Here is a 19,437-nt window from a genome sequence, read left to right as displayed (position 1 = left end):
CTTGATCAGGATTTCTTGTTGCCTCATTTGCAAAGCACAAATATTGAAATATCTTTTCAATCTGCAGAGTAATCTGACAGACTTTAATAAAGGTCTCTCATCATTTGAAACAGATTCGATGAGATCCTGGGCAAATGCTCGCTGCAGGTGACATCACACTATCTGGATACCTCATCGTGTTAATCCAGAAGAAGGAGAGGCTTTTTGCACAAAGCTTGCACCAGGCTTGTTAACTTTTACAATGTTAAACATGTGTTTAACATGTGTTGGTCCTTTAAAGGTTTTCACTTACCAACATACTGTCCTGAACATAATTCTGCACGCAAATGACATTTACAGTGTTTTTAGCTGCCAATGGAGGGCATTATCTGAAATATGTGGGCGTGTCTGAGCTATAGTCTGCTCTTAATCGTGTTGATGCTGTTGTTGGTAAATTAGCTCAACTCTTCTTTGGAAAAGAGGACAGAGTCAAAGTCAATCTGGACAGAGATGTCTGTACTTTCTTTGTGTGCTTCTTTGCTATTTATAATTTTCTTTGGTGCTTCATTTATGAAATCGGTCATTGTCAGCCCCTTCAGGTTTGAGCTAATGCGCTACCAATCAATATACAATCTATGTGTAACATGATCACTGAAGCCTATGTGATATTAGGTTTTTGCAGAGGTCTGTCTGCACTAACACTATCTATCTATATCGCCCATATATATATATATATATATATATATATATATATAAATTGTCAACAGCACATGAAAGATATGTGGGTCATAATTAAAAGGTGTGTGCACCTATGGTTGATGCGTGGCATTGTAATTAACGCCTTGTTTTGATGATAATCTGATGCAGTGTGATCTGTCAATGATCAAACAGCCATGTCTTTCTCTCCCACATTTCCCATCTCTCAACCCTTAAATTTCTGCATGTGTGTTGATGTGTCACTCAGAGCAACATTAGCATGGTAAGTACATGCAGATGGCAGATGCTGCCAGTAACCTTTCAGGAGCCATTTACATGTAAATCGATGGATTAATTGGCTAAAGCTCATTAGACTTGAGGTCTCATCAATACCACACACCTCAATTACCCCTGGCACTGAGCTGTCATCCCCCCTCAAAGATACACACACAAATACACACACACAACCAGCGATACATGAGGTCTCTTAACTGAGAACTTTGTGACAGTTGTGTTAATCTTCTAAATGGATGTGGTGAAACTGCTTTTTTTTTTTTATTCCTTACTGCCACAACACCAGTTTTGAATAATCACAATTAACAGATGTAATTTCACTGATACGGATGCTGTTATTCATTCAACAATTTGTATTAATTATATTTTCTCTAGCAATTACCAGTGCTTTCCTAAGATTTTCATGTTTGGAGAGTCTCTGAAATCATCAGATTTCACTTAAAACCATTACATTTTTATGAAGAGATTGATCAAAATATTACAACCAAAAATTTAAATTTTAAAGACTAATTATGCAGTAATGATATAGAGTCTTATAACAGATGCACAAAACATAAAATAAAATTTAGATTTCAGTTAAATGGAATTATCTGCATCCAAAAATAATGATTTCTGTTTGCATTTACAATAATCCAAAGCAGAAGAAACCAAGGAAAACGGGCTGTAGAACTTGTGGGGGCTTTGAATTAATCAGAAAGACTTCTCTAACATTCCTTGAAGGTTTGCACTTTGGCATTGCCTCCAGGTGCAGAAATTGAACTCTTAATAGCAAAAGACAAGCAGAGCGGAAGAAATAGAAAAATTGGTCGGTTGTATCGCAGAGTGTGGGCCACGCTACCTTCACCTTGACAAATGCCTGGTGCCATCCTTTTGAACAGACAAAGGTAGAGGGAAATGAATTGGCGGGGGTTGAGAATCTGTGGATGATGAGTACAATAATCTTGTTGGACACTGCTGTCTGCCATTTTGCTCTGCTAATCTTCACACTGCTTCTAACCTTCCATGCATATTTTTGAAGGAATGTGTGAGTGTATGTGGGTTATTCACAAGAAAGGTCAGTACTCATCTCCAAAGCATCCCTCAACCTTTAAAGGTTGGATCCTTTGTCGTGGTGTAAGTGACACTTCATTCAAGCCATTACAAGAAGAGGGGCTTAGGCAAAGACTCACAGAGAGGCCTCTATTTGGAAGAAAGAAGCATTTTGTGGCAGTGAAAATGCTTTTTGGCACACAATGGCACACATCGTGTCGTTCCACGATGGTGGAATGACCTACCAAGCGCTACCAGAACAGGGGCGTCCCTGTCTATCTTCAAGAAACTCTTGAAAACCCAGCTCTTCAGTGAGCATCTCCTATCCTAGTACTTACCTTGTGTACTTCCTTACCCCCTCTATCTCTGCACTTTATCTTTCTAGTAGTCTGACTAGTGGGTTCCTTCTATGTAGTTTATTGTTAGCTTTTTATATAGCTTGTTATATCTTCATTTGTAAGTCGCTTTGGATAAAAGTATCTGCTAAATGCATAAACATAAAAGTGCTGATAAATACTGACCTAAGGGGATTACAAAAAGTACTGAGTTGCATCTGTGATATCTCACACCATGAAACGTTATCACAGCTTTAAGAAAGAAAGAAAGAAAGAAAGAAAGAAAGAAAGAAAGAAAGAAAGAAAGAAAGAAAGAAAGAAAGAAAGAAAGAAAGAAAGAAAGAAAGAAAGAAAGAAAGAAAGAAAGAAAGAAAGAAAGAAAGAAAGAAAGAAAGAAAGAAAGAAAGAAAGAAAGAAAGAAAGAAAGAAAGAAAGAAAGAAAGAAAGAAAGAAAGAAAGAAAGAAAGAAAGAAAGAAAGAAAGAAAGAAAGAAAGAGAGAGAGAGAGAAAGAGAGAAAGAGAGAAAGAGAGAAAGAAAGAAAGAAAGAAGAGACTAAGTCGTAGTTTATGACAACGACGCGTCATCAACGTTGACCTCTCCACCGTAGCTTGACGTGCACAAAAAAAATTACACGCCGCGTAGACGTGGGCCGTAAGGGCTGTGATTGGTCCGCTCAGAATGTAATTTCCGGCAGTAGCCTTTACCGGTCTTAATGGCTATATACGTCGAAGATACTCGTTGACATTCGAAATGATCTAAAGTGCTTTTGTTCATTCAGGTTGTAAATTCACACCAGTGAATTCACATCCAGTGTTGTAGATTCACCTGTTCCCAGCCTCAGCTGGTCGTACAGACCACCCCTGCGAACGTCTTCTCTGTCGCCTGCGCTTAAACATTTGCAATTTAAGCATTTGTTCTTCAATACTGATGAGCTCCAACTGCAAATACAGCTTAAGCAAGGATTCAGCTATAACCCCTGAAACCACACAAACATACAGCCACACCTCCCTACTGTCATGGCGAATTGCAGAGCAACGTGTTCCCTCGACGCAGAACTTTAAATGCTCAATGAAGACGTCATGTTGACGTCATCGACGTTCTGGAAGAGTATAAATCTAGTTTATTGGGTAACAGGTAGATGTATAACAAACGCCTCATGGCCATCCTACTGGTTTGCACCCTCCATGCCCAATATGAACATTGTTCCATTTACCAAAAAATGAATTAAGCACATTTCACTGCTTATTACACTGTGTTTAAAGCCAATAAATGGTCATGCATTATTAGGATGTAGCTGCTTTTCAGTTATCAGGGTCTTAACCCTTTTTAAACTTGTGAGCTAAATTTATTGATCCTGTGGCTAGCACTAAGAACTTTTCCCACTTGTGCCAGAGGAGAGCTTGGTAGGGGATAGACAGAAAAAAGAGACAGGTGTATTGAGATGTTTTTTTTTCTCTATTAATCCAGTTTTTTTTTTTTTTTTCCCTGCCTGGGATCGTGAAGGCTGGAGGCCATCCCTCAATGACCATAGAGCATATATATGTTTCTAGTTTCCAAATACTAAATTAATCCATTATTTGAGTTGTAAAGATGCAGGAAATTGGCGGTGGTAGATGAAAAAAAAAAGTTCCCAATCTAGATTGCTTGAACTTGTCAATAAAGAACAAAAAGGCAAACAACAAAATAGGAAAAGATGCACGCTCGCGCACAGCTGCAGGCCTTTGAGATTGTCCAGTATGGTCTAGCGTTGCAATCTCCACACTTGGCTGCACTGGGAATGAACGGTTGTGTTTGGCATTCAGAGTGCAGGGACAGCTAAAGGCCTGATCACTGAGGCCTGACTGCCTTTAATCAGCACACACAAACTGACACACACTCATATGCACATGCAACAGTAGAACATTTCTCACGCGCAAATAACCCACTCCTTTCTCGCAGATGCACACATTGACACAGACACTCACACACAGCAAACGGCATCTTGTTCCATCTGACATCATTTCTAAGTTAACTGCAATTGATGAAGGTAAAATGTCACCACTCGGCATCTCGCGGGTGGCTGGGGATAGCTTATGAGTGTAGAGACCTTTTACTCTATCTCTATCAGCAGTTGGAGCAAGAAGAATCAAGGATGCATGGAGTCTGAGTCTATGGGTCATTTCAGGAAGATCAGATATAATCTGGGGCATCACTGACTTCAGCAGGGGTAAAAATGACTTTTTCACAGGTTATTATCATAATACACAAATTATATTTTGTGTACGTGTGAGGCAATGAATCAGAAAAGTCCCCTCTGGAGTACTTTGCAGTTAAAAAAGGTAAAGTTTATTCTCTGAAAGGCCTCTAAGCCAGCAGAGAGAGTCATTTACATTTAAACCTAGAGGCAGCTTTGTTTTTTCTCTACTATCATATCAAATGTGCAACTTTTTGATTCTGTAACTCCAACTTTCGAGGTACACCAAATGCAGCATCACATTTTGGTTCAAGTAAGAAATGGCTCCTCTCCCCTAATAGATGATGTCATTCTACATGGAGACTTCTTAATAATGTTTAGTTCAGAAAACATGCTTCACAGCATATGGTCTAGTTAGTAAAAAACACTGATTCTTACCTGGGAGCAGATCTTTGGACATGCTCACTGTGATGTAAATTACTCCATATTCGACCTGAGCATCTCAAGACATTCTTTTTACAACCTTTTTTTTTCAAAACTTTGAAAGGCGTGATTATAAAAATTTGCCTCTGGCTGGTTCCTTTGATACTCTTTAAGCTGCTTTCGGTCAAGTTGCACTTCAAAAGGTGTTAACGAGTAGTCATAATAATAAATCATATAAAGTAAAAAAAGAGACATCTCAATCGAGAAAACGTGACGCGAAATATTGGAATTGAAATTTGAAAAGGCTGAAAAAAAGAACAAATGCATTGCATTCATTTTTAGAATGTGTACTTATCTGTGTGTGTGTGTGTATGCGCCTCAATATGAAGCGCTTCCTGCTGTAGTAAGCGTTTTGTCTTCCTCCTCTCTGCTCACTTCTTGTTTACTAATGACCTGTATATATTGAAAGACATGCCGCTCACGTTCATGTCATGCCCTCATTGTCTATTTCTTTCTGTCTCACCCTCACACACATAAGTGAATAAAGATCCCAAAGGAACTCTGATGTCTCACCTCTTGAAGATCTGATTAACATGGAAGACACAAACAATTTGAACACGAAGGTTAACACAGCAAGGTCAACAACACATAAGCAAACACAGGTATAGGGAAATAAACAGAGATACAAAGCCAGGCAGGGTAAACTAGTGATCAGGTGCCGTAGGAACTGATTAATGCACTGATGTGTGTATGAAACTGTTTCATGAGAGATTTTTGAGTGTTAAAGGGATGAAGTGAGCACAGGTGATGTTTGCAACATCACAAAGCCCAAAAGTAGCAAGCTGATTAAATCATCTCCTATTACCAGTACTAACATGTTTATCCTCAGTGCTCTGGGTGCAAGAATGTATTCAGATTCAGTCCAGTAAATACCACTAGCTCCCAGGGGATAATCCTGAAAAGATGAAATTACATCATATCCTACAGGTTGTACAGGATCATAGATTCTGATAGGCTCGAGTCAATGAGGTAATTGGTTATTCTTGTTTTAAGGTAAAATCAGTGAATCTTGTCTCTTTCTGTCCACGAGTTTTACTGTCATGTGAGAGGGTGCAGTTGTTAAATGTATTACTGTTATGAAAAAGCGAGCTTTGCTCACTCTTGTAGTCCTGACCACTCAAAGTCCTCCAAAATTAGCAAATGCACCTGATTGTTGTGGGCCTATCAATGCTGATTGGAGCTGGGGATGATAAATACCCCCTGACCACAGCAGAGTCATTTAACGCGGAACAGAATTTAATTAAACACTTTCCCATTGCACTCAAAAGGCAGATGTTAGTGAGTATTTAAAAATTTGTTTTTTTTAACCGGTATGAAAATGACTGTACATATAGCTGTATTCACAGTTATATCCACATTAGGACGAGCAATCATTGTCCCTTTCTGTGATGACAGTGCAAAGTTGTTTTTCTGCTTGCTTCAGGATGCTGCAGGCCAGTCAGTACAAGTTGTAGTGCTTTAAACTTCAGAAACATAGCAACAGCCACTCAACGTATTATCTTACACTTCTCCCAGAGTCAACTTAATATGCTAACATACTTAGTGAGAGCCTGCTTGGACTTGACTGTGTAGCTATATGTGTCACATAATTTTGCTTTAGAGCAAATGTCAATGTATATGTATAGGAAATGTTAAAAAACTCTGCAAGTGGCAGTGAAATTTCTTTTGGTGGCAGAGTTTCTCCACAAAGTACGCCTCAAACAATTCACAACCTCAACAGTTACAAAACTAACCAGCAAAGCCCCCGCAGGAGAATCATCACCAGATTTTCATGCTGTGCCCTTGGTCTTAGTGCTGGATGTCATTAAAAAATGCAGTGTTTGTTCAAATAAAAAGGTTTTTCGTATGCTGACATCTGCGGTGTAACGGTACGGCGAGATCAGACAGCTGCTGCAACACAGATATTTATGCGGTGATGCTAGGGTTTTTCAAACTGAAATGACACAGAGAGGTCTCTCTTCAGTGAACTCATCTCAGCTGTACAATGAAATGATGCTTCTGACAACTACTCACAGTGTCACCGCATGCCTATGATGTGTGTTTAGATAAGTGAGGCACTTGACAGCCACAGCCCCTCGATGTAACTGAGGTTGCAGAGGAAAGTACCAACATGTCTTTAGCAACACATACAGCAGACATTTCACAAGATATTGTAGGTTTACAATAAAAGATGCAGGCCTTTTATCCATTACTTTGATTCAAAAGTAGAGAAAATTAGGGGTGAGCAATCTGTCTTTTATTGTGGAGAACAGCATGCTGGACAAAAAAATAAACATTCTGATAGAAGCATAAAAGCAAGGGAGAAAGAAATCAACACATATGTTCACAACTCTCATAATGTAATAAGAGCCAAAATAGGACAGAGAGATTTGTGAATTGGGTCATTAACCTTGAGTTCAAGTCATGGGATGTGTATCCTGGCAAACATGCAGGGCTAATCATATGGTCACTTGAGTTCAAACAAATCTGTAGGGAAATTTGTTATTCGGAAAATGGACCATGAGTCTTCCCCAAAAGATAGTCAAATGGTCTTCTGACCACATGGCCCACTCCTGATAGAAATCGGAAGTGCTGCAGACAGCATGGAAATGTGGTAGAATACAAATGAGCTGTTGCTTATGCTGTAGCCATACTCCCAAAACAGATTTACAGAGATTGCAAGAGACTTACAAATATTGTCTCTACAATCCATTATTTGAAGAACATTTGCAATATTAAGAAAGTAATGGTTAAGAAAAGAAAAATATTAATCAACCTTTGTAGGAGTCACTGGTTTTATCTTGCTATTTTTATCAGCCAAGAGCGAAATTCTTTCAACATTTGAATGTTCACACAAGAGAAAAAGAAATAGTGGGAACAGTGGGAAGAAAATAAAGTGACAAATAAAAAGACATAGTAGATGGTGAATTGATAGCAGCAAAGCAGCAAATCATAAAACAGGCATTTTGTGCCAAAGACTTTTCAGCAGGAGTCTATATCCCAATGACAGACATTTTCTTTTCCCTCTCTTGCCCTTATCTCCCTCCTTCTCCCTGGCCTCTCTCTCCAGCTTGCTTCCTCTCATTTATCAGAAATGACAAAGTGACTCTCGTGTTCAACTCCATGGGTTCCCTCCCCTGTTACATCACATGTGAATCCAAACATTCACTTACTGTCAGACAAGACGATTCCTGCTTTGGCCATCCCTCTGTGCTTGGCTGGCCCCTGACACATAGGCTCATATACAGAACATGCAACATGTAACACAACCAGCAGTTCCAGTATTACTGACACACAAGCTGCATTTGTGGCGGTGAACATAGTAAAGCTAACTTTTTTATTCTATTCCCCATGCATACTCATACTGAATATACACACATTATACATGCGTTCAAACACACCGACACAAAGATTGTGAAGGTGCCAACTAGCATGGCCTCTACAACCAATAAGCACCCGTTTTTCCAGTCCTGAATTTCTGTTGCAGGAATGGTTCTATGTGTGTGTGTATTTGGGTATATTTGTGCGTGTCTGTGTATGTGTGAGTTTGAGAGAGAGAGAGAGAGAGAGAGAGAGAGAGAGAGAGAGAGAGAGAGAGAGAGAGAGAGAGAGAGAGAGAGAGAGAGAGAGAGAGAGAGAGTTAAGTTGAATTCCTGAGCCTGTGGTTACCAACAGCTTTGAAGTCCCAACAGCACCGGGGCTCTGGGGTGACAGGCTTACCCACTACCCCCAGCCTCCATTGGAAGGCCCATAAAGAGAAAAGCAAACAGGCAATAATAACCACAGTGAACAAACCTTTTCTGCATCCTTGGCTCCAGCCTCTTTGGCTCTGCATGCCAGCAACACACACACACATATACACCACACAAATCCATCGATACAGGCTATGTGTGTGCAAGCAGATGAAGCAGGAGACAGTGATTTAAGAGGGACTGACATATGTATGACATCAGACATATGTTCATCCAATATTTCAAGCTATGGTTTAGCATATGAATGTGCACTTCATCTCCCTCTCTCACACACATATGTGTGTCAGCTATGAGATCACTTCTAAGTTTCCTTGTTTAGTGAACACTTTACACATTTAAACTTAAGGTAAACATAGTCTGTAAAGCATTCATGATCTCGCTATGTCAATTTCCCTGCAGCTTTTCTTTCCCTCACGGCACACATATATTCCTCCTGGCTGCTGTGTTGTAAACTGAGAGTCAATATGATTGCTGAAGGATTCTTAGCATGATTTAATCAGCTCTTGTCTATTTTTTTTCATCAGGTTTACAGTGATCATCAAGAAGTCAAGGTACTTTGGGTTGTAATGGAAACTGTTTTAGGGGGGATCACAATCACAACACATAGGCTACACATCAGACCACAACTTTACAGTCATTGCATTCCCCTTCGCCCCATGTTCAGCCACATCACAGTTGCTTTCATGTTTCTAACAAAAGGAAAGTACAAGGGCCATGATGGGTAAAGATAATAAATTACAGAGCTGGGGAAGGAGATATCTTCTGAGACATAAATCTATCAGAAGCAAAACAAACAAAGTGAGGTGGTACATTAACGAGCAACACAAAATGAGAGGGAACAAAAGAAATCTGAGGTTTATGGTCTAATCAAACCATCAGAAACAACCAGACACTGTAAATATATTTATGTGAATTGGGCTTGTTCAGTAGAAGTCAGCATACTTATTTAGATGAGGTAATGATGCAGCCACTATCTTACATTACTCCGAATAGTCTTAGAATTTTTTATTTTTTATTTGTCATGTAAATGATCTAGAATTTTTTCAATACCTGCCCTGTTCCTGTTCATTAAAGCGTGGCAGGTTGGGAGGGGGAAGTAGCTGAATCCCATCCCAGCTTCCACCAGGTACACCCAGTGTATCTAGGGTATACCCTGGATAGGTCACTTGTCCATCGCAGAGCTAACACAGAGACAAACAACCATGCATCCTCACGGTCAATTTAGAATCAACAGTTATCTTAACATGCACGTTTTTCCACTGTGGGAAGAAGCCTGAATACCAGCAGAAAAGCCATGTACCCACAAGGTGTAAACTTCCCACAAGTGTTAAAATGAGATTTGAACCTGGAACAGTTTTGTTGTAAGATGACAATGCTAAAAACCACAACTTCATGCCACACATTTGATCATGTCTCTTTACATTGAATCTTCTAATTATAGTCTACTCCGAACTGAGTGAAGTTAATGCATTCTTTTTACGATATATTAATTTACTTGATTACTTACTTAGAGTAATGTGTTTATATTTTTCCGTGAAACTGAGAAATAGGTGCAATGATTTATTGAACCATTTGCAAACCTAAACCTATAAATCTAAATACAACGTTTGAAGAACTCTAACTAGCTTGAAACTCTGTTTTGTCTAATCACCTTTTTTCTTCTACTGAGTCTGAACCCTTTTAAGAAAGCTTTCTTATGTTACCAGGCAATATATAAAGAGATGAGGGGTGGGTCAAGACATTTGCACAGCACTGTAATTACTCATTTAGTGATCCAAATGTCCAGGGCTTACTCCTTCTCTCTAATTTATTTTTCTTCCATTTCTTTATGGGTGTTTTGACCAGAACTGTTGGGGAGTAGGAAAAAAGATAAATGGACTGACTTTTACTAATTTGTCTGGCTGCTCCTAACCACTCAGCTGCCATGTCATCCAAGATCCAATTTAACTTTGGGAAAATATGGCGTTGCCTCAAGAATGGACCCCTGTCACAAGAAATCCCCCACAAAAATGCCTGAAACCTTTGTGAAAACTTCTCCGGCCTGAGTGCTCGGTTGCCTTTGTTTTGGGAAAGAGTTTTTATTTCACTCATTTTGATTTACATAAGTATATGTGACTGCTTTTTAATTTGGCTAGTATAACAAGTATAGTATTAACATAAGGATTTAAGACCTCTCTCACTGGAGCACTCCAGCAGTCCCCAACTCCCACTTTCTCTTCTTCTTTTTAGGTCCAAAGAGGCTAAATGGGAACACTCAGCCAAAAGGCTGCCACAGCCAGAGCCTCCACACTAAACTAAACTGACACGAGATGAGAAGACTCAAGCAACAGAACACCAGTGTTATAACAGAGCCATGTAAAGTATAATGCACAAGGAACCCAATCAAACAGACACTGATCTGATCATTTAACTGATCTGACTGCCTGGATTTGGTTTAGTGGAAGTCTATGATACACAACCTCAGAGAGTGCAGGTGCCCTTTAGCAAGGAAAACCCAATAGTGACAGGCTATTGTTATACTGTGCTGCTCCCATTCTGAGTGTGTGCAGCTACAGTATGCAATGTGTTATCACACCAGGGGTCTGATGGGAAAAGAATCAAAGGCCAAGAGAATGCAATGAATTGGTGGGCAAAAACACAGAGATGTACATGTACAGTATGCAAACACATGTTTGGAAACAGAACTAAGGGCTGATATAAAGTATATTAGTTCAGTGCTGGACCAGAAATAGTTACTGCAATCAATGCAATCCATAAGGGACAGACAGAGAGCACCACTGTTCTGTGTGTACGGGTGGATTTCAAAGTGTTTGTGAGTGTGTGTAGATTTGACATGTTTTTATGAAAGCAGGGTGGTTATACAATGGCCAACAAAAACAAACAGAGTCCTTCCAAGGGACAAGAGTAGAGCCAACAGCTCCATGAATTCACAGCACTCAACTTCAACAGTCTGGCAAAAAAAAATATACAAAAAAACTCAGTACCAAAAAACAATATGGGTGATGAAAACCATAAGAAAATTGTTTGCATAAATGTAGAGTTCTGGAGTGATGCTGAAGCATTTCTTTATTTAATTCATTGATTAGCATGGGTAAAATAATTGTTCCCATTGAGGTCTATTTTGATCACATTTTACAATGTTATGTGCATTTTATAAAACATTTCTGTTGTAAAAAATGTCTACCCACAATATATGTATAAAAGTACACTATGCAGAGCAGTAAGAAACACCGTTAGACACAGACTCATTTTTGATCACTCCAGAGTGGCTCCAAAACAAACTCACGAAGCACATTCATCACTAACAGAGCATTGAAGGCTCTGGTGCGGTCTGACCAACTTCTATAGAGGCAGACACACATTCATTGTATGCATATACCATATTGCTAAACAGAGATTTGATTTTTGGAAAAAGTTCAAATGAGTGGTACACCAGTTCAGACTAAGCCCAAGTCTTTGATTGGTCCAGCTGACGGAGGCTTGCGTGACAGGGTCAATGGACGATGTATAAAATGAGTTCAGATCGTGTGCTTGAAAGCCAAGCAATTCCGTGCATGAGGGCAGCAGCTAAATCACTTAAGCTAGAGAGTGAAGAGTGATATAAAACATTTGACATGAGATGGACGAAGGGCTTTGAACCAGCAGCCAGGACAATCAGGATGAGCATTGAGGCAGAGATGAGAGAAAAGGATTAAGCAACAAAGAAAAGGCATTTTAATTTGGAAATGCTGAAACTGATGAATCAGTCAAAGGAGAAATAATTCTTACATTTCATCAAGAAATCTGGACAAAAGCAATTTCCAATTATCATATGTAAACGTAGGAGAAACTATTAGAGAATCGAGTTTTATAGTTGATGTCATCATGCAAATTTCCCAGTCTATCTCCTACACTCAGACAGCATTTTTACCGTTTTCTTAAATTCAAGGTTGAAATATGCAAATGTGTTGATGTCGATCAACATATGTTAAAAAAAAATGTACATACTTTCCACAGCAGAAATCTGATAACTGGATAAAAAGAGTTTAAAAAATTCTGTTTCATTTTGCAAATATAGACATCCAAATGGTTTAAAAACATTTGGATGTCTATATTTGCAAAATGAAACAGAATTTTTTAAACTCTTTTTATCCAGTTATCAGATTTCAGTTCAGTGAATTCAAACAATGAAAATAATAAAAATAGTATTGATAAAACTTCAATTTTCATGTAAATACTTTTACCAAGAAATATATAAAGTCTGATATCTGATTACATCAGTTAGTGCTACATGCAGAGCTGTAATGCTTTTATTTCTGCTTGTCTCAAAGATGATATGTTATGGAGGAAAAAAAGAACTTTGTCTACAGAGTCTTACCAGGTTCTTCTTTTTCCTCCAGTTATGATTTTAAAGAAAACAAAAAAAAAAGTTAAATGACTCATGCAAGTAAAGCCAGTCGGCTATGCCTGTGTATGACGATTTATTCTGCGCTATAATTGTAATAAGCATTATAGCACTGGCAAGTTTCAGGATTGTGTGTCTTGATTAATCCAGCAAGAATGTAAACCTGGGTCTCTCCTCAACCTATAACAGAACAGCTGCTTGCACTTGCAACTCACACACACACACTCACACATTTGACAAACAGGCATTCGTTTGCTGTTTTAGGATCAAATTAGGGTTGCAGGAATTTCACACTGATGGTAGATAGGAGTTCGTTCACCTGCTCCAGTCTGTTGTAATGACAGATGAAAGACTGACTTAGTGAGATTAGATCTGGCCTTACATTCAGTGTGGAAAGGCTGAAGGCCGCTCACAAAACATACAGTAATCCAGGTGATGACTGATGCTACCATACAAGCTACAGTCCTAAAAACTCTGCATCCATTCAAAGAGCTTGTCCCTGACGAAAAATTCGATAACATTCCCTGTTCTGATAAGGCTGAAAAAAAACCAACATATCTTGACAAGAACATCCACCATATCTTTCTGTAGAGCATTGCAGTCATCAGTCACACACACAAACACACAAGAAGCACACTCCCTCATGTAACTGCAACTCACTCACACCTTCCCATTTCCCAAGCCAGACAGAAATCATGGGTTCTTTTGAAAGTGCCACTGAAAAAACATCCTCACTTTCTCCAACATCTCTGTCCATTCACATAAGCACACAGTCATGCACATGCAACACACACATTCACAGCACAGCAAGACAATGACCATCTAATACTAGAGTGTACTCTGTTAAAGCCCTTAAACACACTACTGAGTCTGTATAAACAGAGACAACTGTTCCCAAACTTACAGACTCACACATACAGTCAAAGAACAGATGCTTAGGCAACTGGAGGAAGCCCAATAGAGATACATGGTTAAAAAAAGAAGAAAAGAAAAAGAAAACATAAAATATTCAGTGAGTTGACAGTTAAAGGCAGCAACGGTAAAACCAAGCTTTTTGTCAACAGGTTGATAAATCAACCTCAATGCTGCAGCCAGACAGCATGAACTTCCTGTAGTCTTAGCTTAATAACAATATAATTGTTCATTTTACTTATAAAGCAAACTGTAATAGTTGAATTAAAAGATATTGCTGAAACATGCCCATTAAATTCATGGGTCTCTGCTCATCTTCAGTCAGTTTCACAAGAAATCGGCAATCTATAGGATAAAGTGTCCCTAAAATGTTTTGGGGCCCGATACGTGTCTGGTTGAAGGTCTGCGACATGTAAATACTCGCAAAACCATCACTTAAACATCTGTTTCTATCAGTTTTAGTTGTCTGTAAATATGTTTTCATCTCCTTTAGCTATCGGTGTGTATGGGTGACCTAACCCATTCAGCCATCTATCTGTTAACACCAAGGGCCTGGAGTGCAAACTGCGGGATGGGGCCCCTGACGGCTGCACATGGGGGAGTCTGGGGGCCTGTTGGTGCAGCTGTCCCACTCCATGGTAACATAAGACCTTATTAGAGTCCATTAGACCACTCTGAAACTAATAAGAGATTGTCAAATACATCCAAACATTCACACAATTCACAGAGAGGCAGGAAGTGAACAGAGGGTGGTAGGAGGGGGTAGGCAGGGGTCTGCCATTTGTCTGCATAATGTCGGGCTATTCTTTAATTACGACTCATTTTATTTCAAATGTGAAGGAAGGGACTAAAAGGCCACCAAGCAACTGTATTGTATTTTTTTTTCTTGCACCTTATTAGCGTTACTTCATTTTATGATTAATTAATTCAAAATGTGAGGGAGAAATATAACTATCATTCTAATCAGTATTTTCAATGTTGCTTAAATTTTGCAGACAAGACTTTCATCTGACAGCTCAGACTAAAATTGTACTCGCATCTGGACAGTGAGACAGGCTTGTCTGGAGTCCACAGCTCCAGAAAAAGAGCCTCCCCTGGCCCTGACAGCAGGGGCTTGACCTGGTAAAATGCCTTTGATCTTTAATTAACACTGGGCACGCCTCTGGAGAGGAAAGAGCTGATGAACAAGGGACCATTTGGGACAAGCTACAATAACTGGGAACGCGAAAGAGCGACTTCTTTGTTTTAAACTTCAACTCTGTTTTAACTTTAAAGACACAGTGGGAAATCTGTGAGGTGGCAGAAAGATGCTGTGTCTGCCTTCTTAACCTGAGGGGAGTTTGCTGAAACTAAGAACAGAAAATAATATTAGAGTTGTGTGGCACACAGCCACCTTCAACAACAAAGTGAACACAAAGCCTCATGGCAGTTGCAGCCAGAATTTCAGTCTGATCCATTTCTGTTGCATGGTCAGACAACAAAAAAACAAACCAGTTAAGCCAAAAGGAAGCAAGTATCTATCAGACGAATCAAAACTTTCCAATAAAATAGAGATCAAAGTGAAAATAAGATTGTGGGGTTGCTTCACTGGGACGAATTCTTTAAAGATACAAACATTCTTGTTGCAAGGAAATACTGAAGGTTTATGTAACACTTATCAGTTTAATGTTCAGTTGAAAAAGAGAAAATTGAGTTCAAATGAGTAAAGTTTAAATTTCTAGTGCTAAAATAGATCAAAACTTCATTTCAAGGATTTTTAAGGTGCTAATTTTTAAATATTGTTGTAAGAATCCAACTGCCTTTAGAGAGACACCATTAAAAAGGAAGTGGGTTTTTTCAAAGGATCAACAGAGAGATATATTCCAGCTCATGCAGATATATATGATATATTACATTGATATATTCTAAAAGATGTTTCACACACATTTGTTTCTGATAAAAAAAAAATTATAATAATAATAAAAATGAGATGATAAGTGTTACAGTGATTGTCTACATGGGTATGCACCTGGTTCAGCAATGATTAACTAAATTATTTTGTGAAACCAGAACAAATATGAAAACAAGAACTTCTATCTACTTCCATCAATCTATATTACCCAGAATTTTAAACTGACTTACAGAGATGCTGTTTAAAATTCTTAGATGAAAGGCATGGGCTGACATTTAACCTTTGACCCTCTGGTCATTTGATCCAAAACAGGATAATAAAACGTCCCACAGGGTCTCATTCACTTAGTTTTTACTCGATGGAAATGATGAGCAAAGTATGCACGGGTAATCAAAGGAAAGTAACTACTGAGCAATTTCCCACTGCCGTCAAAGACAGATTCTCAGGTATGCTGTGTTTCTCAGAAAATCGAGCCAGTTTCATTCTCTCTCAAAATAACAAAGCTCAGTCCAGAACATGTGTGATGATCATTTAAGAGACAAGAGGAGCAGTTATAATGATTAGAAAATAAAATGCAAAGACTTTTGCAACCATCTCAAATAACTACCTACTCTTTCACCAGCACTCACATCCATCACAGCAACTATTTCATTATTCACCAACCACTCCAGCGCAGTCCTTTCTTCTGCGATATCAGACCCTTCTTTGCAGCTCTGGTTAGGATCATCCCAAATCTAATGATGTGTCAAGGGGAAGATTACTATTGAACCAATGTATGCTGCACCCTATCGCTGAGGGAACTGGAATATATATCACTCAAATGTGCAAGTAGAACTATACAACATATCCAAAGACACCTTAAGATTCTTGGGTTTGTTTGACAGTCTCATATACAGAATGCACACACAGGGACACACATACATGCTCAAAAAGACCGAGTGTTTGACATTAAAGCTTCTGAGCTGACAGACATGAAGTGTGGGAGTCTTTACATCAAACAGTGTACTTTTGCAGCCTTGAAAAACTTTTGATTTGTTTAGGCCACAGGTTCCAAAACAGGATAGATAGAGAGGAGACATGAGATAAAAGAAATGAAGACAACCTGCAGAAATAATGGATGACAAACTAAGAGTGGAAAAAAAAGTGTCTTACTTTGGCAGGTGCTGCTTCTCTCCTCGTATCCTGGGTTACACAGACACTTCCCGATTGGCACAAGCCACTCCCCCTCCGTGCTACAGTACATTCGTGGAGGTTCCTCTTCTTTGGAGTGGTTGACACACGAGCCTTTGACCTCCACCAGTGACTGGGAGTCCACAGGCACTGTATCAGGGAAGGAGGCCAGATTCCTCACAGTGTATGGGCACTTTTTAAAGTAAACCCTCACTGAAACCAAAGCTACACAGGCACCCACGTCCTGGAACGCAAGATAGAAGCCCTTTTTGGTCATGGGGCCCACCTCGCGCACTTCAGTGTTGAGTTTGAGGATGCGATCTCCAAGGTCAGTTTGGGTAAAGCTCTCATCAGCGGCGATGGTGTCGATCTTGAGAAACTGATGCTCTCTGAAATGGCTTCCCTGGTCATCGTCTGTTTCCATGTAGAGAAGATTGAAGGTCTCCTTGCAGGTGCCGAGGACCAATGGGATGGAGTTACAGTCCCTCAGGGTGAACTTCAGCTCCACATAGATCTTCTGAGCTGACTGGCGAGGGATCCAGTTGGTGCGAAGCCAGTTGTTTTGGCTGTACTCCATCACATTGCAGACCTGGAAGGTCCTGATGGGAGTGTAGTGCTCATCCACTCCACTGATCTCCTCCCACTGGAAAAGATGAAGAGAAGGAGAGGTCGAAAGGAGAAACAGAGAGAAACGAGGAGGAGAAACAGGCCAGAAAGAGACCCAGATAGTACCAAACAGAGTGGGAATAGAAACAGATTTAAAAGAAGCAGTAATAAAGACAGGTGAAGTATAGAAAGTGATGAGAAAATATAAAGTGAAGACATGAAATTGAAAGTAAAAGGAAGAGGAAAGAAGCAAAGAGAGAGTAAAAAGAGTGAAGAGATTCAAGAAAAGTTCAAGACAGAAAATCAGGGATTTAGAATTGGAAACAGACAAATAAAAGGGAAGGAGGGGGAGATAGCAGAGGGAAAAATAAAGTTATTGCTACCCTGTAAGCATTTTGAAATTAATTATTTAGATCCAGATTCAGTCTTGCTGAATACTAAGCATCTAATAAACACTTAAGGGTGAAAAATCACACTACCAGATCTGTTGTAAATTACTCAAATTAATTAAAAGCAAATTTGCTGCCAGAGCCAATTTTTTGTTATGTTATGAAAATATCTCTGAGAAAACCCACGATGTGTGATTTCCCATTTCAACAATTCTAAATCTATGTGAAGCTTTTTAATTAATGTTAAGTATTAACCAAATCTCAGTGTTTTTTTCCACCCTTATACTAATTTTTTTTTTTTTTCTAAAAGTGAGGACTTTCAAGCTGCAGTCTTGGTTATTTGCATCACAGAACTACTTCTACTGAAAAGGAAACGTGCTGAATCCACTATGAAACAAAAGAAGCTACGACGTATAGACAGATGTGAGTGTATACCAGGAACGTTCGTGTCTATCTTACATTTTCCCTCCACTGGGAGAAAGCAAAGAGAGGGGAGAGGAGAAAAAGAGAGTGGGGTCATTCCTTTTGATTTCAGCACAGCGGGAAGACTCATTGATCATGCGCTTCGGCTTTGCTGTCCGGGCAAAATCGAGACCGAACCACAGCGAAGACGAATGGACAAACACCTGAAACAGTGGGCTCATAGTGGTTAAAATGACAGAATGGATGTAAATGTGTGAAGGGATGATTTGTCTATCTTTCTCTTTCTATAGAGCTAAAAATGGATGCGTGCCTGAATGAGCAGTGCTGTCGGAGGCAGACAGATATAAAGGGAAAGACTTTCTTTGTGACTGGAAACTAAAGGGTCAATTCTTTCACACAAGCATTAATGCTTAACCACACACAGATTCAAATATAAACCCTCACATAAAGCTAATGTTAAGCGTTTTAAGTGTCAGGACAAGAAAACACAGCAGTTAGCTTCTCTCAAGCACAGATATTGATGATGAGCTGAGAAAGCACTGGCTTTGCGTTGGGGCCTGCATGTGTGCCTGCATGTGAGTGTCAATGTATGAGCAGAACACATATCTATGAGTATGTGGTGCTGAAAGAACTCTCCGGCTGAGGAACAGCCACTCCTTTTTCATCTCACAGTAAAGTAAATGAAACACTCCTGAGAGGACACGAAAAAACTAGAGAAAATACAAGAGACAGAGCTAGAAAAAAGGGAGTTAAAGGACGAACAGGGAGAGATAAGTGAAATGAAAACTTGGGGGAGAAATTCCATTGATGTTTAGTCTCCACTGTCATGCTTCTTTTTTTTTTCTTGGCATCACCTCATTCATCAGAGAGCAGTCACAGTTCCCCATAGCCCCAACAGTAACAGGGAAATGACTGGGGAGTTTTATTTGGGCTAAGTATAG

General features: G+C 39.4%; 1 protein-coding gene across 3 annotated transcripts in view; it reads right to left on the bottom strand.

Moving 5' to 3' along the window:
• The window catches only part of epha3 (eph receptor A3), a 102,065-nt gene that overhangs the window by 65,593 nt on the left and 17,035 nt on the right, over positions 1 to 19,437 (bottom strand). For all 3 annotated transcript variants that reach the window (XM_072397256.1, XM_072397257.1, XM_072397258.1), the window contains exon 3: positions 17,061 to 17,721. In XM_072397256.1, coding sequence (XP_072253357.1) covers positions 17,061 to 17,721 — 661 coding nt within the window. The remainder of the gene's footprint in view (positions 1 to 17,060; positions 17,722 to 19,437) is intronic.

This window comes from Leuresthes tenuis, unplaced genomic scaffold (genome assembly GCF_036924035.1).
Source record: "Leuresthes tenuis unplaced genomic scaffold, fLeuTen1.0.hap1 SCAF_12, whole genome shotgun sequence".
Taxonomy (NCBI): Eukaryota; Metazoa; Chordata; class Actinopteri; order Atheriniformes; family Atherinopsidae; genus Leuresthes; species Leuresthes tenuis.
The sequence above is the reverse complement of the archived record's forward strand: the minus strand, read 5'-3'. Positions and strand labels throughout refer to the sequence as shown.